General features: G+C 50.5%; 1 protein-coding gene across 1 annotated transcript in view; it reads right to left on the bottom strand.

Annotated features, from left to right (window-relative positions):
- The window catches only part of SLC1A7 (solute carrier family 1 member 7), a 199,393-nt gene that overhangs the window by 76,959 nt on the left and 97,673 nt on the right, over positions 1 to 24,761 (bottom strand). Inside the window, 2 exon segments of the mRNA XM_083157919.1 lie at positions 5,289 to 5,331; positions 10,182 to 10,397. Coding sequence (XP_083014045.1) covers positions 5,289 to 5,331; positions 10,182 to 10,397 — 259 coding nt within the window.

The raw sequence follows: 24,761 nt of genomic DNA, 5'->3' as shown, positions 1-24,761 counted from the left end.
TCAGCAATTAATGATAAGCGGGTTAATTAGTCCTTTTAGACCAAGCAAGACAAGCGATTTTAGTGCTCATTCATTCAGCAGATTAAAAATGATTTTGATACTTATGCTCCGTTGAACCCAGGCAGGAGGGTCAGATTTGTACTCCTCTGGGGGCAGGATGTAGTTCACCTGGAGCGGGTCCCCGGCTGCTGGTTTTTCCAATTTGCGCAGCCCTCTCAGGGACTCCCAGCTCTGGTGTTGGTGCCCCTCGTCTCAGTTGGTGGGGGTAAGGTTCGGCTCACCTGGAGCGGGTCCCCGGATGCTGGTCTTCCTGATGAAGCCGCTGAAGTATTGTAGGCGGGGAAACGCGTCATCCATCTCACCGTCACTTCCGACCACCGCTACCTTCCGAGCCGGGGAATTCAACGCCGGAGCTGGGAGTCCTTGAAAAGGCTGCACAACTACGGGAAGACCAGCAGCCGGGGACCTGCTCCAGGTGAGCCGAACCTTACCCCCACCAACTGAGACGAGGGGCACCAACACCAGAGCTGGGAGTCCCTGAGAGGGCTGCGCAAATTGGAAAAACCAGCAGCCGGGGACCCGCTCCAGGTGAACTACATCCTGCCCCCAGAGGAGTACAAATCTGACCCTCCTGCCTGGGTTCAACGGAGCATAAGTATCAAAATCATTTTTAATCTGCTGAATGAATGAGCACTAAAATCGCTTGTCTTGCTTGGTCTAAAAGGACTAATTAACCCGCTTATCATTAATTGCTGACTAACCCGCTATTATTAATTGCTTGTTGCTGGATAAAGTTTATCGCTTATTCTCCCTGAATTAAACAGGACATTATTATTTTTACTAATATTCCTTACAAAATCTAATTCAAGGCTAAAAAAGAGCCCCCGGAAAAAAGGAAAATAACCCAGCTGGGTCCATTAGTTGGAATATTTTAAATGTGGAAGAGCTATTTGATCATGCAGTAACATGTCTTCTTTTTTAATAATATCTTGTATATATATGTTGTGATAATTATATTCTCTACCGGCCGGTGGTATTGCACATTGTATTTATTGTGTTTTTTTTATATATATGAAAATAAATCATTAATTGATATTTGAATTGTAGTCTTTAAAGCGCCGCTTACACTGTGTTTCTTTGACTATTGTTCTTCTTAAGGGTTGAGTATCCCTTATAAGCGGCAGCCTAGGACTACAATTAGTGCCCTGCGCTTGGTTATAACATTTGTCTAATTGGCTAAGAAAGGAGAAGTCTCAGTAGCCGAGTGGTGGGAGTTGTTATATGCGAACTCGGCAATGGGGAGAATGCTGAGATGTAAGGAAGCGAGTGAGAAGAGATGCAGGTATAGATGGTAGATGAGTAAGAGAGCTGAGATATAGGGAAGTGAGTGAGAAGAGATGCGGGTATAGATGGTAGATGAGTAAGAGAGCTGAGATATAGGGAAGTGAGTGAGAAGAGATGCGGGTATAGATGGTAGATGAGTAAGAGAGCTGAGATATAGGGAAGTGAGTGAGAAGAGATGCGGGTATAGATGGTAGGTGAGTAAGAGAGCTGAGATATAGGGAAGTGAGTGAGAAGAGATGCGGGTATAGATTGTAGGTGAGTAAGAGAGCTGAGATATAGGGAAGTGAGTGAGAAGAGATGCGGGTATAGATGGTAGATGAGTAAGAGAGCTGAGATATAGGGAAGTGAGTGAGAAGAGATGCAGGTATAGATTGTAGGTGAGTAAGAGAGCTGAGATGTAGTGAAGTGAGTGAGAAGAGAGGCAGGTATAGATTGTAGGTGAGTAAGAGAGCTGAGATATAGAGAAGTGAGTGAGAAGAGATGCAGGTATAGATGGTAGGTGAGTAAGAGAGCTGAGATGTAGGGAAGCGAGAGAGAAGAGATGCAGGTAAAGATGGTAGGTGGGTAAGAGAGCTGAGATATAGAGAAGTGAGTGAGAAGAGATGCAGGTATAGATGGTAGGTGAGTAAGAGAGCTGAGATATAGGGAAGTGAGTGAGAAGAGATGCGGGTATAGATTGTAGGTGAGTAAGAGAGCTGAGATATAGGGAAGTGAGTGAGAAGAGATGCGGGTATAGATGGTAGATGAGTAAGAGAGCTGAGATATAGGGAAGTGAGTGAGAAGAGATGCAGGTATAGATTGTAGGTGAGTAAGAGAGCTGAGATGTAGTGAAGTGAGTGAGAAGAGAGGCAGGTATAGATTGTAGGTGAGTAAGAGAGCTGAGATATAGAGAAGTGAGTGAGAAGAGATGCAGGTATAGATGGTAGGTGAGTAAGAGAGCTGATATGTAGGGAAGCGAGAGAGAAGAGATGCAGGTATAGATGGTAGGTGGGTAAGAGAGCTGAGATATAGAGAAGTGAGTGAGAAGAGATGCAGGTATAGATGGTAGGTGAGTAAGAGAGCTGAGATGTAGGGAAGTGAGAGAGAAGAGATGCAGGTATAGATGGTAGGTGAGTAAGAGAGCTGAGATGTAGGGAAGCGAGAGAGAAGAGATGCGGGTATAGATGGTAGGTGAGTAAGAGAGCTGAGATGTAGGGAAGCGAGAGAGAAGAGATGCGGGTATAGATGGTAGGTGAGTAAGAGAGCTGAGATGTAGGGAAGTGAGAGAGAAGAGATGCGGGTATAGATGGTAGGTGAGTAAGAGAGCTGAGATGTAGGGAAGTGAGTGAGAAGAGATGCGGGTATAGATGGTAGGTGAGTAACGTAAAATTTTATTATCCCTCAAATGTATTAAATAGCTATCACATTTATTATCGCAAAAAGAAGAGCACGGATATCGCATCAGAGTCTTGTGAAATGTATCAAGTTGTGAAAGCATTTCTCTTTCAGAACTTGATCGCAGATAAACTCGCATTGTGAAAGTCGCGTTAGAACCCTCCCCAGGGTCCCCTCCTTCCTTACCCGTCACTGTGCTGCCCTGCCTCTCAGCATTACTTCCAACTTTACCCACGGAGCGGGGTCCCGACAGGAGGCAGCTTGTGTCCCCAGTACAGCAGCGCTGAGCTGAGCAAAAGTCAGGGGCCGCTCAGGGGACTGGGGAGCGGCACTGGCGGGTGACCGGGTGGAGGGGTGAATGGCCAATCAGTGTGTTAGCGCGAAGATAGTGCTGCCCAGCCCCCAGTCTGCCCGCAGCCTCTGTGGGAAAAGCAAGCCACCCAGCCCCAAGTCTGCCCTTAAACAACCCCCCCCCCCCCGATGCCCCAGATTACAATAATAATATGCAGTTTATGAAGACCACGGAGCTTATTTCTGTGATCTGCGGCAAGTGCCTGTACAGTACACATGCCTCCTTCACAGGCCTTGATTGGCCTGGTGAAAAGGGGGAGTGAGAAACTCTTCTCCTTCGCATCGCTGCTGATCGCCGGGACAGTCCTTTTACGCACCGGCTCTCCCTGCCACTGCTCTTCATACATTCAGGTGATGTAGCTAAACATCGCAATGCGATGTTAATGCGATATTCATCTGTGTTATTATGATGACATCGCAGTTCATTGATAAATGCGGCCCTAAGTGAGCTGTATTTGAAAGGCAAGAAGACTGCTGTGAGAACAGGAGGGAGGAGGTCCCTGCTCTAAGGAGCTTACAATCTAGAGGGAGGGTGGAGACAGACAGGTGACATGAGGTGCAGGTAAGGAGACCTGAGGTGAGAAGTGAGCATGGCAGGGAGGGTCAGGACACGAGGCAGCAGGTAAAGAGAATGGACAAAGCAGTCCTCTCTCTCCTCCTATCCTCCTCTTCCCCCTCCACCTGCACCCTAGACCCCTAACAGCTTGGCACCATGGGCCATGCCCATAGGCGTAACTACCATAGGTGCAAGGGGTGCAGCTGCTATGGGGCCCAGAGCTGAAGGGGGCCCATCTTTTCTGTCTAAGTAATATGTTTTACATACATTTATCACCATCAGTTGCTAAAAAGGGGGCCCTTATAAACTTTTGCTATGGGGCCCACGAATATCTAATTACGCCCCTGGCCATGCCACAACACACCCTGCCAGGGGGCAGAAAGCATGCAGAGTGAATGGGGAATGTACAGTTGTTGTCTCAGGCCTTGCTCACTTACACTCATGTATGCACAGGGGCGAATTTAGGGTTCAGGCCGCCCCTAGGCACAACACTTTGACGCTGCCCCCCCCCCCATTTTGACATATTCATTGCTCAGGCTGAAGTTTGATTTTATATATATATATATATATATATATATATATATATATATATATATATATAATCAAACTTCAGCCACAGCAGTACTCACCTTTTTTTTTTAATCTGTAGTGCAGTGGACTGGACTCGGGAGGGAGAGAGGGAGAGCGGGAGCCTGGAGCTGAGGCACACACACACCCTGCACGCCCATTGACACAGCAGCCAATAGCGGCAGGGGGTCAGTGGCTCAGCTCAGCATCAGCACGCTGAGCTGAATCTCATGTACCGGACCAGATGGGGACCATCGCCGCGGCCGTACAGCACAACAATCACACATGTGCAGCTGCAGCATGCCGTCTCCGAGCAGGCAGTGGTGAGTGACAAACGACGGCGCCGCCGATCATGACGTCACTCGCCGATGCCCAATCCGCTCGGCTATGCTGCTGCACTGCCAGCTCGGCCACCCAATGTTGCCCACTGCCGCTCATAAAATGTGCCGCCCCTAGGCCCGTGCCTCACGGGCCTAGTGGGAAATCCGGGCCTGTGTATGCACAGTAAATAACTCAGTCCTTGCACATTCATGCATTCAGATGTACAGTGGAAGTACCAGTCCTGCACACTCATATGTACAGTGGAAGTACCAGTCCTTACACACTCATATGTACAGTGGAAGTACCAGTCCTTACACACTGCCATGAATGGATGTACAGTTGTTGTCTAAGTCCGTGCTCACTTACACATTCATGCATACAGATGTACAGTGGGAGTCTCAGTACTTGCACATTCATACTCCTGGGTGTACATTGGGAGTTCCAGTCCTTTCACACTCATGCGTACAGATGTACAGTGGAAGTCCCAGTGCTTTCACACTCATGCGAACAGAGAAAGTCCTTTGTTCTTGCACACTCATGCATACAGATGTACAGTGGAAGTCCCAGTCCTTGCACACTCATGTGTACAGATGTACAGTTGGAGCCCCAGTTCTTACACACTCATACAAACCGATACACAGTGGACATGTACTGTATGTGGAATTGGGGTGACATGTATGTGGAATTCCACTGAGAAGTGGGTGACATGTATGTGGAATGACTCTTATCTGTACGTGTATGTGGAGTAACACACTGTGACTAACATGTAACTGACCTGCTTAAAGGTTGCCTCCACCAGATTGGAAGGAAACATGTTCCTAGGTAAAGAGAGAGGGAATAGGTTTTAGTCACAAAGAAAGATCTTGCAGAACAGGCTCATTTCCTCATTTGGTAAAGACAAAATAAATGAATAAATGGTGTATCAGGATATGTACGCAGCCGACACAACAATAGCACATACCCGGTATAACACCTTCCAACTGCTACTAACAATACACCTGCAGGAGGTACATTCATGTAATGCATACAGGCTGGGTTCTACATACAGGGGCAGCTCTGTGCTGCAGGGTATCCAGAAACCTGAGTATTTCTACACACCTGTCACCTGAAGCCATCGCCTATGTATCCTACACACCCGTCACATGAAGCAATCGCCTATGTATCCTACACACCCGCTGCGGAATATGTGTGCACTATATAATAACTGGTAATAATAATCTCTGTACAGCGCTGCGGAATATGTGTGCGCTATATAATAACTGGTAATAATAGTCTCTGTACAGCGCTGCGGAATATGTGTGCGCTATATAATAACTGGTAATAATAATCTCTGTACAGCGCTGCGGAATATGTGTGCGCTATATAATAACTGGTAATAATAGTCTCTGTACAGCGCTGCGGAATATGTGTGCACTATATAATAACTGGTAATAATATTCTCTGTACAGCGCTGCGGAATATGTGTGCGCTATATAATAACTGGTAATAATATTCTCTGTACAGCGCTGCGGAATATGTGTGCTCTATATAATAACTGGTAATAATATTCTCTGTACAGCGCTGCGGAATATGTGTGCTCTATATAATAACTGGTAATAATGTTCTCTGTACAGTGCTGCGGAATATGTGTGCTCTATATAATAACTGGTAATAATATTCTGTGTACAGCGCTGTGGAATATGTGTGCGCTATATAATAACTGGTAATAATATTCTCTGTACAGCGCTGCGGCATATGTGTGTGCTATATAATAACTGGTAATAATAGTCTCTGTGCAGCGCAGCGGAATATGTGTGCGCTATATAATAACTGGTAATAATATTCTCTGTACAGCGCTGTGGAATATGTGTGCGCTATATAATAACTGGTAATAATAGTCTCTTTACAGCGCTGCGGAATATGTGTGCGCTATATAATAACTGGTAAGAATAGTCTCTGTACAGCGCTGCGGAATATGTGTGCGCTATATAATAACTGGTAATAATATTCTCTGTACAGCGCTGCGGAATATGTGTGCTCTATATAATAACTGGTAATAATGTTCTCTGTACAGCGCTGCGGAATATGTGTGCGCTATATAATATAACTGGTAATAATATTCTCTGTACAGCGCTGCGGAATATGTGAGCGCTATATAAATAACTGGTAACAATAATAATAATTAATAAGGTGACCTCAATCAACCCAATAGCCTCCCACAACAAAGGCTAGCAATAAGTCTACAGCAAACAGTGAAAGAGCAGCAAACCATGATCTAACGGGGCCTACACACAGGGAGATTTGCTGAGCATTGTGAGCAATGCTAGATCCCTCAGCACCCAGCGCTACACAGCAATGTGCCACTGAGCGATCGGCCAGGCCAGCGATTAACTAGATTTATCCAGCTATGGACCGGGCCGCACATCGCTATGGACCGGGCCGCACATCGCTATCACTATGGACCGGGCCGCACATCGCTATGGATCGGGCTGCGCATCGATATGGACCGGGCCGCACATCGCTATGGACCGGGCCGCACATCGCTATCACTATGGACCGGGCCGCACATCGCTATGGATCGGGCTGCGCATCGATATGGACCGGGCCGCACATCGCTGTCGCTATGGACCGGTCCGCGCATCGCTATCGCTATGGACCGGCCCGCGCATCGCTATCGCGATGGACCGGCCCGCGCATCGCTATGGACCGGGCCGCGCATCACTATCGCTATGGACCGTGTCGCACATCGCTATCGCTATGGACCGTGTCGCACATCGCTATCGCTATGGACCAGCCCGTGCATCGCTATTGCTATGGACCAGCCCGTGCATCGCTATTGCTATGGACCAGCCCGCGCATCGCTATTGCTATGGACCAGCCCGTGAATCGCTATCGCTATGGACCAGCCCGTGCATCGCTATTGCTATGGACCAGCCCGCGCATCGCTATTGCTATGGACCAGCCCGTGAATCGCTATCGCTATGGACCAGCCCGTGCATCGCTATCGCTATGGACCATCCCGCGCATCGCTATCGCTATGGACCAGACCGCGCATCGCTATCGCTATGGACCAGACCGCGCATCGCTATCGCTATGGACTGGGTCGCACATCGCTATCGCTATGTACCAGCCCGCGCATCGCTATTGCTATGGACCAGCCCGCGCATCGCTATTGCTATGGACCAGCCCGTGAATCGCTATCGCTATGGACCAGCCCGTGCATCGCTATTGCTATGGACCATCCCGCGCATCGCTATCGCTATGGACCAGACCGCGCATCGCTATCGCTATGGACCAGACCGCGCATCGCTATCGCTATGGACTGGGTCGCACATCGCTATCGCTATGTACCAGCCCGCGCATCGCTATTGCTATGGACCAGCCCACGCATCGCTATCGCTATGGACCAGCCCGTGCATCGCTATTGCTATGGACCAGCCCACGCATCGCTATCGCTATGGACCAGACCGCGCATCGCTATCGCTATGGACTGGGTCGCACATTGCTATCGCTATGTACCAGCCCGCGCATCGCTATGGATCGGGCTGCGCATCGCTATCGCTATGGACCGGCCCGTGCATCGCTATCGCTATGGACCGGCCCGTGCATCGCTATCGCGATGGACCGGCACGCGCATCACTATGGATCGGGCCGCGCATCGCTATCGCTATGGACCGGCCCGCGCATCGGTATCGCTATGGACCGGCCCGGGCATCCTTATCGCTATGGACCGGGCTGCGCATCGCTATCGCTATGGACCGGGCCGTGCATCGCTATCGCTATGGACCGGGCTGCGCATCGCTATCGCTATGGACTGGGACGCACATCGCTATCGCTATGGACCGGCCCGCGCATCGCTATCGCTATGGACCGGGCCGCGCATCGCTATCGCTATGGACTGGGTCGCACATTGCTATCGCTATGTACCAGCCCGCGCATCGCTATGGATCGGGCTGCGCATCGCTATCGCTATGGACCGGCCCGTGCATCGCTATCGCTATGGACCGGCCCGTGCATCGCTATCGCGATGGACCGGCACGCGCATCACTATGGATCGGGCCGCGCATCGCTATCGCTATGGACCGGCCCGCGCATCGGTATCGCTATGGACCGGCCCGGGCATCCTTATCGCTATGGACCGGGCTGTGCATCGCTATCGCTATGGACCGGGCCGTGCATCGCTATCGCTATGGACCGGGCTGCGCATCGCTATCGCTATGGACTGGGACGCACATCGCTATCGCTATGGACCGGCCCGCGCATCGCTATCGCTATGGACCGGGCCGCGCATCACTATCGCTATGGACCGTGTCGCACATCGCTATCGCTATGGACCGTGTCGCACACCGCTATCGCTATGGACCAGCCCGTGCATCGCTATTGCTATGGACCAGCCCGTGAATCGCTATCGCTATGGACCAGCCCGTGCATCGCTATTGCTATGGACCAGCCCGCGCATCGCTATCGCTATGGACCAGACCGCGCATCGCTATCGCTATGGACTGGGTCGCACATCGCTATCGCTATGTACCAGCCCGCGCATCGCTATCGCTATGGACCGGGTCGCACATCGCTATCGCTATGGACCAGCCCGTGCATCGCTATCGCTATGGACCAGCCCGTGCATCGCTATTGCTATGGACCAGCCCGCGCATCGCTATCGCTATGGACCAGACCGCGCATCGCTATCGCTATGGACTGGGTCGCACATCGCTATCGCTATGTACCAGCTCGCGCATCGCTATGGACCGGGTCGCACATCGCTATCGCTATGGACCAGGCTGCGCATCGCTACCGCTATGGAGCGGGCAGCTCATCGCTACCGCTATGGACCGGGCCACGCATCGCTATCGCTAGAATCGGGCCGCGCATCGCTATCTCTATGGACTGGGCCTTGTATCGCTATGGACCGGGCCGCGCATCGCTATCGCTATGGACCGGGCCGCGCATCGCTATGGACTGGGCCGCGCATCGATATCGCTATGGACTGGGCCGCGCATCGCTATCGCTATGGACTGGGCCGCACATCGCTATGGACCGGGCCGCGCTTCGCTATGGACCGGGTCGCACATCGCTACCACTATGGACAGGGGCACACATATCGCTATGGACAAGGTGGCCAATCGCTACAGCAATGGACCAGGCCGCACATCACTATGGACCGGGCCGCACATCGCTATCGCTATGGACCGGGCCGCGCATCGCTATGGACCGGGCCACACATCGATATAGCTATCGACCGACCCGCGCATCGCTATTGACCGGGCCACACATCGCTATGAACCGGGCTGCACATTGCTCTCGCTATGGACCGGGCCGCACATCGCTATGGACTGGGCCACACATTGCTCTCGCTATGGACCGGGCTGCACATCGCTATGGACTGGGCCGCACATCACTATCGCTATGGACCGGGCTGCACATCGCTCTCGCTATGGACCAGGCCCCACATCGCTATCGCTATCAAGCGATGTAGGGGCATTTTCTATGCGATCTTACAGCTACAGTGGCCCCACAGGATGAATAATACCTAAATCAGGAGCCATGAGGAACATCCATATCTGCAGTACAGTAAGTAATGAGCGCGAGTACAGGGAGTGACTCATTACTATAGAGTACTCCTCCTTGGACAATCTCTGACAACCCTCTTCCATCTGCTGAGTGTTACACTATCGGTCTGTGCAGTTACCGGATCAGGTCCAGCAGTGCGTCCGCTGAGCTCATGACCGGCTTCCCGCTGTGCTCAGTGTTCTCTTTCTGCGCCGCGCCTCCTGGATGAATGATGGATACCATGATGATTCCCACGATCACGGCCACAAAGGTGGTCCACAGGTAGTAGGCGATGGTGATAATGCCCAAACGACTGGACGTCTTTGCATCAAGGGCGGCCAATCCCGACATCAAGCTGGAAATTCACAGAGAGATTCAGCGTTATTATTTGTTATTCCTATGGAACCAACATATTCCACAGTCTTAACCCTTTGAGTGGCAACATCTCTGTGAGAGATGCTCAAAATGTCAACTAAAAAATGGCGGCGGGGCTCACATTTGTTATGTTAATTCAAATAAAAAATGTGTAAAAAAAAAATATTTCCTATTACATGAATGTGTGTTCTTGGTAACGCTCGCACCTATATTGACAAATTCACTTGGCATTTAAAGGGTTAATATACAGCCAGTGCCCCAGTGAGCTCACAATCTAAGAGGCCGCTCACAGCCCAATCAACAGCGAGGACCTTATTCAGGTCTGTTCACAGCTAACCTGCGTCCGCACAGGGACCGATGTTTTGTTAATGTGCATGCGCCCATGGTCAACATTCTGTTCGCTGGGTTCACGCACTCAACACAGCGGGCGGGACGTAGAGGGGTGGGGGGCAATGGGCAGCTCTATTAGCATATGGGAACGCTCAGCGCTGGCGTTCTCATGCTAATGAGGCCATGACGCGGTTGGGGGGGGCAATAGATCTCCAGGCCACCCTGCATGTATAAGTGTAACAGTGGTGTAACTGCCCAGTGTCCTGTTACTGCAGGGAGAGGCTGATCTGTGAGTCCAGGCCACGCTCCCCCGGCTTTACAGGTGATGCCTCCTAGTATTGGGGCCCAATAGATCTCCAGGCCCCCCTGCATGTATAAGTGTAACAGTGGTGTATCTGCCCAGTGTCCTGTTACTGCAGGGAGAGGCTGATCTGTGACTCCAGGCCACGCTCCCCCGGCTGTACAGGTGATGCCTCCTAGTATTGGGGCCCAATAGATCTCCAGGCCCCCCTGCATGTATAAGTGTAACAGTGGTGTAACTGCCCAGTGTCCTGTTACTGCAGGGAGAGGCTGATCTGTGACTCCAGGCCACGCTCCCCTGGCTGTACAGGTGATGGCTCCTAGTATTGGGGCCCAATAGATCTCCAGGCCCCCCTGCATGTATAAGTGTAACAGTGGGGTATCTGCCCAGTGTCCTGTTAATGCAGGGAGAGGCTGATCTGTGACTCCAGGCCACGCTCCCCCGGCTGTACAGGTGATGGCTCCTAGTATTGGGGCCCAATAGATCTCCAGGCCCCCCTGCATGTATAAGTGTAACAGTGGTGTATCTGCCCAGTGTCCTGTTACTGCAGGGAGAGGCTGATCTGTGACTCCAGGCCACGCTCCCCCGGCTGTACAGGTGATGGCTCTTAGTATTGGGGCCCAATAGATCTCCAGGCCCCCCTGCATGTATAAGTGTAACAGTGGTGTAACTGCCCAGTGTCCTGTTACTGCAGGGAGAGGCTGATCTGTGACTCCAGGCCACGCTCCCCCGGCTGTACAGGTGATGGCTCCTAGTATTGGGGCCCAATAGATCTTCAGGCCCCCCTGCATGTATAAGTGTAACAGTGGTGTAACTGCCCAGTGTCCTGTTACTGCAGGGAGAGGCTGATCTGTGACTCCAGGCCACGCTCCCCCGGCTGTACAGGTGATGGCTCCTAGTATTGGGGCCCAATAGATCTCCAGGCCCCCCTGCATGTATAAGTGTAACAGTGGTGTAACTGCCCAGTGTCCTGTTACTGCAGGGAGAGGCTGATCTGTGACTCCAGGCCACGCTCCCTCGGCTGTACAGGTGATGGCTCCTAGTATTGGGGCCCAATAGATCTCCAGGCCCCCCTGCATGTATAAGTGTAACAGTGGTGTAACTGCCCAGTGTCCTGTTACTGCAGGGAGAGGCTGATCTGTGACTCCAGGCCACGCTCCCCCGGCTGTACAGGTGATGCCTCCTAGTATTGGGGCCCAATAGATCTCCAGGCCCCCCTGCATGTATAAGTGTAACAGTGGTGTATCTGCCCAGTGTCCTGTTACTGCAGGGAGAGGCTGATCTGTGACTCCAGGCCACGCTCCCCCGGCTGTATAGGTGATGGCTCCTAGTATTGGGGCCCAATAGATCTCCAGGCCCCCCTGCATGTATAAGTGTAACAGTGGTGTATCTGCCCAGTGTCCTGTTACTGCAGGGAGAGGCTGATCTGTGACTCCAGGCCACGCTCCCCCGGCTGTACAGGTGATGCCTCCTAGTATTGGGGCCCAATAGATCTCCAGGCCCCCCTGCATGTATAAGTGTAACAGTGGTGTATCTGCCCAGTGTCCTGTTACTGCAGGGAGGGGCTGATCTGTGACTCCAGGCCACGCTCCCCCGGCTGTATAGGTGATGGCTCCTAGTATTGGGGCCCAATAGATCTCCAGGCCCCCCTGCATGTATAAGTGTAACAGTGGTGTATCTGCCCAGTGTCCTGTTACTGCAGGGAGAGGCTGATCTGTGACTCCAGGCCACGCTCCCCCGGCTGTACAGGTGATGCCTCCTAGTATTGGGGCCCAATAGATCTCCAGGCCCCCCTGCATGTATAAGTGTAACAGTGGTGTATCTGCCCAGTGTCCTGTTACTGCAGGGAGGGGCTGATCTGTGACTCCAGGCCACGCTCCCCCGGCTGTATAGGTGATGGCTCCTAGTATTGGGGCCCAATAGATCTCCAGGCCCCCCTGCATGTATAAGTGTAACAGTGGTGTAACTGCCCAGTGTCCTGTTACTGCAGGGAGAGGCTGATCTGTGACTCCAGGCCACGCTCCCCCGGCTGTACAGGTGATGCCTCCTAGTATTGGGGCCCAATAGATCTCCAGGCCCCCCTGCATGTATAAGTGTAACAGTGGTGTATCTGCCCAGTGTCCTGTTACTGCAGGGAGAGGCTGATCTGTGACTCCAGGCCACGCTCCCCCGGCTGTATAGGTGATGGCTCCTAGTATTGGGGCCCAATAGATCTCCAGGCCCCCCTGCATGTATAAGTGTAACAGTGGTGTATCTGCCCAGTGTCCTGTTACTGCAGGGAGAGGCTGATCTGTGACTCCAGGCCACGCTCCCCCGGCTGTACAGGTGATGCCTCCTAGTATTGGGGCCCAATAGATCTCCAGGCCCCCCTGCATGTATAAGTGTAACAGTGGTGTATCTGCCCAGTGTCCTGTTACTGCAGGGAGGGGCTGATCTGTGACTCCAGGCCACGCTCCCCCGGCTGTATAGGTGATGGCTCCTAGTATTGGGGCCCAATAGATCTCCAGGCCCCCCTGCATGTATAAGTGTAACAGTGGTGTATCTGCCCAGTGTCCTGTTACTGCAGGGAGAGGCTGATCTGTGACTCCAGGCCACGCTCCCCCAGCTGTACAGGTGATGCTCACTAATCCAGCTTACACATAGTCTTACCACATGCATCCTGTTTGTGTGGATTTATGCTAATGCTCCTGACACATCACGTAAATCAGCGGCGGTCCCATATTAGCACTTAGGTAATGCTCTGATCTATGCTATTTATCATGTATATACAGGGCCTACTCTACTATAAGGCAGCACCTAATGGCCAATCAGGAACCTCTAGGTCACTAGGCGTCCAATAGCGCTATTTTGGGGGGAGGAGCTGCAGAAAGTAAACAAACTCTCTGCGGCTTCCCTTCAGTGACTGCAAAGCATCCCAGAGGTCACGATCCACGCATAGAAGGTGAGTATGGTTTCCTTCCACAGGTATCCAGCACTTGGATTTCTACAGGACAAGGGCCTAGTGCTGTTTTTTTTTTTTTTAGAAATCCTGGGGATCCTCTGAATTGACCCCTGAATTTCTAAAACCAGGACTGGTTCTTTGAGCCAGTGGCTGGTTATGCTCAGGAGAGGGGGACTCCACGCCATTTTTTTCTCTCAAATTATTATGTTTAAACATGTTTTTGTACAGAACCATGCACAGATCGCACTGATTTTTTTTTTTGCAATTTTTGGTAACGTTTTCCAAAAATCGCATCCTATTAAATTCACATCCAAAGGGAATCCCAGACGACCAACCACAGTGAATCCCAGACGACCATCCACAGGGAATCCCAGACGATCAACCACAGGTAATCCCAGGTGACCATCCACAGGGAATCCCAGACGACCATCCACAGGGAATCCCAGGTGACCATCCACAGGGAATCCCAGATGACCATCCACAGGGAATCCCAGACGACCAACCACAGGGAATCCCAGACGACCAACCACAGTGAATCCCAGACGACCATCCACAGGGAATCCCAGACGATCAACCACAGGTAATCCCAGGTGACCATCCACAGGGAATCCCAGACGACCAACCACAGGGAATCCCAGACGACCATCCACAGGGAATCCCAGACGACCATCCACAGGGAATCCCAGACGACCATCCACAGGGAATCCCAGACGACCATCCACAGGGAATCCCAGGTGACCATCCACAGGGAATCCCAGATGACCATCCACAGGGAATCCCAGACGACCAACCACAGGGAATCCCAGACGACCAACCACAGTGAATCCCAGACGACCATCCACAGGGAATCCCAGACGATCAACCACAGGTAATCCCAGGTGACCATCCACAGGGAATCCCAGACGACCAACCACAGTGAATCCCAGACGACCATCCACAGGGAATCCCAGACGACCATCCACAGGGAATCCCAGACGACCATCCACAGGGAATCCCAGACGACCATCCACAGGGAATCCCAGACGATCAACCACAGGTATTCCCAGGTGACCATCCACAGGGAATCCCAGGTGACCATCCACAGGGAATCCCAGGTGACCATCCACAGGGAATCCCAGGTGACCAACCACAGGGAATCCCAGGTGACCATCCACAGGGAATCCCAGACGACCAACCACATTGAATCCCAGACAACCATCCACAGGGAATCCTAGGTGACCATCCAAAGGGAATCCCAGGTGACCATCCACAGGGAATCCCAGACGACCATCCACAGGTAATCCCAGAGGACCATCCACAGGGAATCCCAGGGGACCATCCACAGGGAATCCCAGGTGACCATCCACAGGGAATCCCAGGTGACCATCCACAGGGAATCCCAGGTGACCATCCACAGGGAATCCCAGATGACCATCCAGCGGGAATCCCAGGTGACCATGCACAGGTAATCTCAGGGGACCATCCACAGGGAATCCCAGGGAACCACCCACCCAATCTACAAAGCATGGATTGCAAGGAGCTATCGGACTAATACTGGAGATAATGGTTAGCATTACTGCCTCACAGCGGTCATAGGTCGCATTCCCACCATGGCCCTAACTGTGCAGAGTTTGTATATTCTCCCCGTGCTTTCGTTGGTTTCCTCCAGGGTACTCCGGTTTCCTCCCACAATCTAAAAATATACTGGTAGGTTAATTGGCTCCCCCCAAAAATAAAAAAATTAACCCTAGACTGTCTGTGTGTGCGTGTACATGTGGTAGGGAATATAGATTGTAAGCTCCACTGGGGCAGGGACTGCTGTGATTGTTCTAGTGTTCTCTGTACAGCGCTGCGGAATATGTGTGCGCTATATAAATAACTGGTAATAATAGTCTTTGTACAGCGCTGCGGAATATGTGTGCGCTATATAATAACTGGTAATAATATTCTCTGTACAGCGCTGCGGAATATGTGTGCGCTATATAATAACTGGTAATAATAATCTCTGTACAGCGCTGCGGAATATGTGTGCGCTATATAATAACTGGTAATAATAGTCTCTGTACAGCGCTGCGGAATAAGTGTGCGCTATACTATAATAACTGGTAATAATATTCTCTGTACAGCGCTGCGGAATATGTGTGCGCTATATAAATAACTGGTAATAATATTCTCTGTACAGCGCTGCGGAATATGTGTGCGCCATATAATAACTGGTAATAATATTCTCTGTACAGCACTGCGGAATATGTGTGCACTATATAATAACTAGTAATAATAATCTCTGTACAGCGCTGCGGAATATGTGTGCTCTATATAATAACTGGTAATAATATTCTCTGTACAGCGCTGCGGAATATGTGTGCGCTATATAATAACTGGTAATAATATTCTGTGTACAGCGCTGCGGAATATGTGTGCGCTATATAAATAACTGGTAATAATAATCTCTGTACAGCGCTGCAGAATATGTGTGCGCTATATAATAACTGGTAATAATATTCTCTGTACAGCGCTGCAGAATATGTGTGCGCTATATAATAACTGGTATTAATAATGAGGATCCAGGAATCAGATGGAAACACGGAATACACTGACTGTTGCACAGGCCAGGAGAGGACACAGGGATTTATATAGGAGCCAGTTACCCTGTCTGACCCCAGGAGGAACGCCAGGGAAGTAATTAGAGCCACAAGACTCAGAGCACAGCAAGGAATGGAGAAGCAGCAGACGTAGATCTATAGACATCTACTCAGAGCTGGGAGCTAACACCTGGTTCTAGAGCCGCCTAGAAATGTATTGCAGTTACACAGTGGGTTATTTCCCAACATTAAGGGGGACAGGACAAGCTACCGGCGTCCCTGCTGTCCTGTCCCTGAGATCACATTATATCAGCAACAATTCGTATTTGAGGTCAACATTATGTGCCACATGCCCTGCCTACCCTACAACAATGCCCCTGGCGCATGTCGCCTGGTGCGCAGCCCATGGGCCCAACCATCTAAAGCCAGACGTGGGGCCATTCACCAAGGATGGACCTCTGCCATGCCATGTGCATCCCTTATTTCCCACCAACAGAGGTACAGAGGGACTTTATTCTCCCCAGTCGTTACCCCCTAGATGCAGCACCACTACGTCGTGACTTTATTCTCCCCAGTTGTTACCCCCTAGATGCATTACCACTACGTCGTGACTTTATTCCCCCCAGTTGTTACCCCCTAGATGCAGCACCACTACATCATTACTTTATTCTCCCCAATATTTACCCCCTAGATGCAGCACCACTACGTCGTGACTTTATTCTCCCCAGTTGTTACCCCCTATATGTAGCACCACTACGTCGTGACTTTATTCTGCCCAGTTGTTACCCCCTAGATGCATTACCACTATGTCGGGACTTTGTTCTCCCCAGTTGTTACCCCCTAGATGCAGCACCACTACGTCGTAACTTTATTCTCCACAGTCGTTACCCCCTAGATGCAGCACCACTACGTCGTGACTTTATTCTCTCCAGTAGTTACCCCCTAGATGCAGCACCACTACGTCGGGACTTTGTTCTCCCCAGTCGTTACCCCCTAGATGCAGCACCACCACGTCGTGACTTTATTCTCCCCAGTTGTTACCCCCTAGATGCAGCACCACTACGTTGTGACTTTATTCTGCCCAGTTATTACCCCCTAGATGCAGCACCACTACGTTGTGACTTTATTCTGCCCAATTGTTACCCCCTAGATGTAGCACCACTACGTCGTGACTTTATTCTGCCCAGTTGTTACCCCCTAGATGCAGCACCACTACGTCGTGGCTTTATTCTGCCCAGTTGTTACCCCGTAGGTGTAGTACCACTACGTCGTGACTTTATTCTGCCCAGTTGTTACCCCCTAGATGCAGCACCACTACGTCGTGACTTTATTCTCCCCAGTTGTTACCCCCTAGATGCAATACCACTATGTCGTGACTTTATTCTGCCCAGTTGTTACCCCCTAGATGCAGCACCACTACGTCGTGACTTTATTCTCCCCAGTTGTTACCCCCTAGATGCAATACCACTATGTCGGGACTTTGTTCTCCCCAGTTGTTACCCCCTAGATGTAGCACCACTGCGACGTAACTTTATTCTCCCCAGTTGTTACCCCCTAGATGCAGCACCACTACGTTGTGACTTTATTCTCTCCAGTTGTTACCCCCTAGATGTAGCACCACTACATCGTGACTTTATTCTCCCCAGTTGTTACCCCCTAGATGCAATACCACTATGTCGGGACTTTGTTCTCCCCAGTTGTTACCCCCTAGATGTAGCACCACTGCGACGTAACTTTATTCTCCCCAGTTGTTACCCCCTAGATGCAGCACCACTACGTCGTGACTTTATTCTCTCCAGTTGTTACCCCTAGATGCAATACCACTATGTTGGGACTTTGTTCTCCCCAGTCGTTACCCCCTAGATGCAGCACCACTACGTTGTGACTTTATTCTGCCCAGTTGTTACCCCCTAGATGCAGCACCACTACGTTGTGACTTTATTCTGCCCAGTTGTTACCCCCTAGATGTAGCACCACTACGTCGTGACTTTATTCTGCCCAGTTGTTACCCCCTAGATGCAGCACCACTACGTCGTGGCTTTATTCTGCCCAGTTGTTACCCCGTAGATGTAGCACCACTACGTCGTGACTTTATTCTGCCCAGTCGTTACCCCTAGATTCAGCACCACTACGTCGTGATTTTATTCTCCCCAGTTGTTACCCCCTAGATGTAGCACCACTACGTCGTGACTTTATTCTGCCCAGTCGTTACCCCTAGATGCAGCACCACTACGTCGTGACTTTATTTTTCCCAGTTGTTACCCCCTAGATGTATCACCACTACGTTGTGGCTTTATTCTGCCCAGTTGTTACCCCCTAGATGCAGCACCACTACGTCATGACTTTATTCTCCCCAGTTGTTACCCCCTAGATGCAGCACCACTTCGTCGTGACTTTATTCTCCCCAGTTGTTACCCCCTAGATGCAGCACCGCTACGTCAGGACTTTATTCTCCCCAGTTGTTACCCCCTAGATGTAGCACCACAACGTTGTGACTTTATTCTCCCCAGTTGTTACCCCCTAGATGCAGCACCACTACGTTTTGGCTTTATTCTGCCCAGTCGTTAACCCCTAGATGCAGCACCACTACGTCGTGACTTTATTCTCCCCAGTTGTTACCCCCTAGATGCAGCACCACTACGTCGTGACTTTATTCTCCCCAGTTGTTACCCCCTAGATGCAGCACCACTACGTTTTGGCTTTATTCTGCCCAATCGTTAACCCCTAGATGCAGCACCACTACGTCGTGACTTTATTCTGCCCAGTTGTTACCCCCTAGATGTAGCACCACTACTTCGTGGCTTTATTCTGCCCAGTTGTTACTCCCTAGATGTAGCACCACTACGTTGTGGCTTTATTCTGCCCAGTTGTTACCCCCTAGAGGCAGCACCACTACGTTGTGACTTTATTCTGCCCAGTCGTTACCCCGTAGATGTAGCACCACTACGTCGTGACTTTATTCTCCCCAGTTGTTACCCCCTAGATGTATCACCACTACGTGGTGACTTTATTCTCCCCAGTTGTTACACCCTAGATGCAGCACCACTACGTCGTGACTTTATTCTCCCCAGTTGTTACCCCCTAGATGCAGCACCACTACGTCAGGACTTTATCCTCCCCAGTTGTTACCACCTAGTTGTAGCACCACTACGTCGTGACTTTATTCTCCCCAGTTGTTACTCCCTAGATGCAGCACCACTACGTTTTGGCTTTATTCTACCCAGTTGTTAACCCCTAGATGCAGCACCACTACGTCGTGACTTTATTTTCCCCAGTTGTTACCCCCTAGATGTAGCACCACTACGTCGTGACTTTATTCTGCCCAGTTGTTACCCCCCTTGATGTAGCACCACTACGTCGTGGCTTTATTCTGCCCAGTTGTTACTTCCTAGATGTAGCACCACTACGTCGTGGCTTTATTCTGCCCAGTTGTTACTTCCTAGATGTAGCACCACTACGTCGTGGCTTTATTCTGCCCAGTTGTTAGCCCCTAGATGCAGCACCACTACGTTGTGACTTTATTCTGCCCAGTTGTTACCCCCTAGATGTAGCACCACTACGTCGTGACTTTATTCTGCCCAGCTGTTACCCCCTAGATGTAGCACCCCTACGTCGTGACTTTATTCTGCCTAGTTGTTACCACCTAGATGTAGCACCACTACGTCGTGACTTTATTCTGCCCAGTTGTTACCACCTAGATGTAGCACCACTACGTTGTGACTTTATTCTGCCCAGTTGTTACCCCCTAGATGCAGCACCACTACGTCGTGACTTTATTCTGCCCAGTTGTTCCCCCCTAGATGCAGCACCACTACGTCGTGACTTTATTCTGCCCAGTTGTTACCCCCTAGATGCAGCACCACTACGCCGTGACTTTATTCTGCCCAGTTGTTACCCCCTAGATGCAATACCACTTTGTCAGGACTTTGTTCTCCCCAGTTGTTACCCCCTAGATGCAGCACCACTACGTTTTGGCTTTATTCTGCCCAATCATTAACCCCTAGATGCAGCACCACTACGTCGTGACTTTATTCTGCCCAGTTGTTACCCCCTAGATGTAGCACCACTACTTCGTGGCTTTATTCTGCCCAGTTGTTACCCCCTAGAGGCAGCACCACTACGTTGTGACTTTATTCTGCCCAGTCGTTACCCCGTAGATGTAGCACCACTACGTCGTGACTTTATTCTCCCCAGTTGTTACCCCCTAGATGTATCACCACTACGTCGTGACCTTATTCTCCCCAGTTGTTACCCCCTAGATGCAGCACCACTACGTCGTGACTTTATTCTCCCCAGTTGTTACCCCCTAGATGCAGCACCACTACGTTGTGACTTTATTCTGCCCAGTCGTTACCCAGTAGATGTAGCACCACTACGTCGTGACTTTATTCTCCCCAGTTGTTACCCCCTAGATGTATCACCACTACGTCGTGACTTTATTCTCCCCAGTCGTTACCCCCTAGATGCAGCACCACTACGTCGTGACTTTATTCTCCCCAGTTGTTACCCCCTAGATGCAGCACCACTACGTTGTGACTTTATTCTGCCCAGTTGTTACCCCCTAGATGTAGCACCACTACGTCGTGACTTTATTCTGCCCAGCTGTTACCCCCTAGATATAGCACCCCTACGTCGTGACTTTATTCTGCCTAGTTGTTACCACCTAGATGTAGCACCACTACGTCGTGACTTTATTCTGCCCAGTTGTTACCACCTAGATGTAGCACCACTACGTTGTGACTTTATTCTGCCCAGTTGTTACCCCCTAGATGCAGCACCACTATGTCGTGACTTTATTCTGCCCAGTTGTTCCCCCCTAGATGCAGCACCACTACGTCGTGACTTTATTCTGCCCAGTTGTTACCCCCTAGATGCAATACCACTATATCAGGACTTTGTTCTCCCCAGTTGTTACCCCCTAGATGTAGCACCACTACGCCGTGACTTTATTCTCCCCAGTTGTTACCCCCTAGATGTAGCACCACTATGTCGTAACTTTATTCTGCCCAGTTGTTACCCCCTAGATGTAGCACCACTACGTCGTGACTTTATTCTGCCCAGTCGTTACTCCGTAGATGCAACACCACTACGTCGTGACTTTATTCTGCCCAGTTTTTACCCCCTAGATGCAATACCACTATGTCGGGACTTTGTTCTCCCGAGTCCTTACCCCCTAGATGCAGCACCACTACGTCGTGACTTTATTCTGCCCAGTCGTTACCCCGTAGATGCAGCACCACTACATTGTGACTTTATTCTGCCCAGTTATTACCCCCTAGATGCAATACCACTATGTCGGGACTTTATTCTCCCCAGTTGTTACCCCCTAGATGCAGCACCACTACGTTGTGACTTTATTCTCCCCAGTTGTTACCCCCTAGATGCAGCACCACTACGTTGTGACTTTATTCTCCCCAGTTGTTACCCCCTAGATGCAGCACCACTACGTCGTGACTTTATTCTCCCCAGTTGTTACCCCCTAGATGTAGCACCACTACGTCGTGACTTTATTCTGCCCAGTCGTTACCCCCTAGATGTAGCACCACTACGTTGTGGCTTTATTCTGCCCAGTTGTTACCCCCTAGATGTAGCACCACTACGTTGTGACTTTATTCTCCCCAGTTATTACCCCCTAGATGCAGCACCACTACGTCGTGACTTTATTCTGCCCAGTTGTTAACCACTAGATGCAGCACCACTACGTCGTGACTTTATTCTGCCCAGTCGTTACCCCCTAGATGTAGCACCACTACGTCGTGGCTTTATTCTGCCCAGTTGTTACCCCCTAGATGTAGCACCACTACGTCGTGACTTTATTCTCCCCAGTTGTTACCCCCTAGATGCAGCACCACTACGTCGTGACTTTATTCTGCCCAGTTGTTACCCACTAGATGCAGCACCACTACGTCGTGACTTTATTCTGCCCAGTTGTTACCCCCTAGATGTAGCACCACTACGTCGTGACTTTATTCTGCCCAGTTGTTACCCCCTAGATGTAGCACCACTACGTCGTGACTTTATTCTGCCCAGTTGTTACCCCCTAGTTGTAGCACCACTACGTCGTGACTTTATTCTGCCCAGTTGTTACCCCCTAGATGCAGCACCACTACGTCGTGACTTTATTCTGCCCAGTCGTTACCCCCTAGATGCAGCACCACTACGTCGTGGCTTTATTCTGCCCAGTCGTTACCCCCTAGATGCAGCACCACTTCGTCGTGGCTTTATTCTCCCCAGTCGTTACCCCCTAGATGCAGCACCACTACGTCGTGACTTTATTCTGCCCAGTCGTTACCCCCTAGATGTAGCACCACTACGTTGTGACTTTATTCTGCCCAGTTGTTACCCCCTAGATGTAGCACCACTACGTCGTGACTTTATTCTGCCCAGTCGTTACCCCGTAGATGTAGCACCACTACGTCGTGACTTTATTCTGCCCACTACGTCGTGGCTTTATTCTCCCCAGTTGTTACCCCCTAGATGCAGCACCACTACGTCGTGACTTTATTCTGCCCAGTTGTTACCCCCTAGATGTAGCACTACTACGTCGTGACTTTATTCTGCCCAGTCGTTACCCCCTAGATGCAGCACCACTACGTCGTGACTTTATTCTGCCCAGTTGTTACCCCCCTTGATGTAGCACCACTACGTCGTGGCTTTATTCTGCCCAGTTGATACCACCTAGATGTAGCACCACTACGTCGTGACTTTATTCTGCCCAGTTGTTACCCCCTAGATGTAGCACCACTACGTCGTGACTTTATTCTGCCCAGTTGTTACCCTCTACATGCAGCACCACTACGTTGTGACTTTATTCTGCCCAGTCATTACCCCCTAGATGTAGCACCACTACGTCGTGACTTTATTCTGCCCAGTTGTTACCCCCCTTGTTGTAGCACCACTACGTCGTGGCTTTATTCTGCCCAGTTGATACCCCCTAGATGTAGCACCACTACGTCGTGACTTTATTCTGCCCAGTTGTTACCCCCTAGATGCAGCACCACTACGTCGTGACTTTATTCTGCCCAGTCGTTACCCCCTAGATGCAGCACCACTACGTCGTGACTTTATTCTGCCCAGTTGTTACCCCCTAGATGTAGCACTACTACGTCGTGACTTTATTCTGCCCAGTCGTTACCCCCTAGATGCAGCACCACTACGTCGTGACTTTATTCTGCCCAGTTGTTACCCCCCTTGATGTAGCACCACTACGTCGTGGCTTTATTCTGCCCAGTTGATACCACCTAGATGTAGCACCACTACGTCGTGACTTTATTCTGCCCAGTTGTTACCCCCTAGATGTAGCACCACTACGTCGTGACTTTATTCTGCCCAGTTGTTACCCTCTACATGCAGCACCACTACGTTGTGACTTTATTCTGCCCAGTCATTACCCCCTAGATGTAGCACCACTACGTCGTGACTTTATTCTGCCCAGTTGTTACCCCCCTTGTTGTAGCACCACTACGTCGTGGCTTTATTCTGCCCAGTTGATACCCCCTAGATGTAGCACCACTACGTCGTGACTTTATTCTGCCCAGTTGTTACCCCCTAGATGCAGCACCACTACGTCGTGACTTTATTCTGCCCAGTCGTTACCCCCTAGATGTAGCACCACTACGTCGTGACTTTATTCTGCCCAGTTGTTACCCCCTAGATGCAGCACCACTACGTTGTGACTTTATTCTGCCCAGTTGTTACCCCCTAGATGTAGCACCACTATGTCGTAACTTTATTCTGCCCAGTTGTTACACCCTAGATGCAGCACCACGATGTCGGGACTTTATTCCCTCCAGTCCAAGGGTGGGCAATAATTTCAGCAGGGGGGCCGCTTAACACTTCCAGTAAATGTTCGAGGGCTGAGCTCAGGAAAAGTGGGTGTGGCCATGCAAAAGAGGGTGTGGTCGCTTAAATGGGGGTCTCCTTTAGTGTAGTGTACCACGCCATATACCCCTTATAAACATTATGCAACACAATAGTAGACCCCTTTATACTTGCCCCTTACACATTACGCCAGGGCTCGACAAATTTCTTTAAAATCTAGGAACCAGGATGAAAATGTAGGAGCCAGATAAACTAAATATTGGGACAGTGCGCGCCGAAGGCACGCACCATAAATTTACACACTATAATGCCCATTACATATACCACATGCCGTCATGTCCATTACCCATTATACCAAACATCGTAATGCTCATGACACATTATGTCACA

Source organism: Crinia signifera, chromosome 8 (assembly GCF_055691185.1).
Source record: "Crinia signifera chromosome 8, ASM5569118v1, whole genome shotgun sequence".
Classification (NCBI taxonomy): Eukaryota; Metazoa; Chordata; class Amphibia; order Anura; family Myobatrachidae; genus Crinia; species Crinia signifera.
The sequence above is the reverse complement of the archived record's forward strand: the minus strand, read 5'-3'. Positions and strand labels throughout refer to the sequence as shown.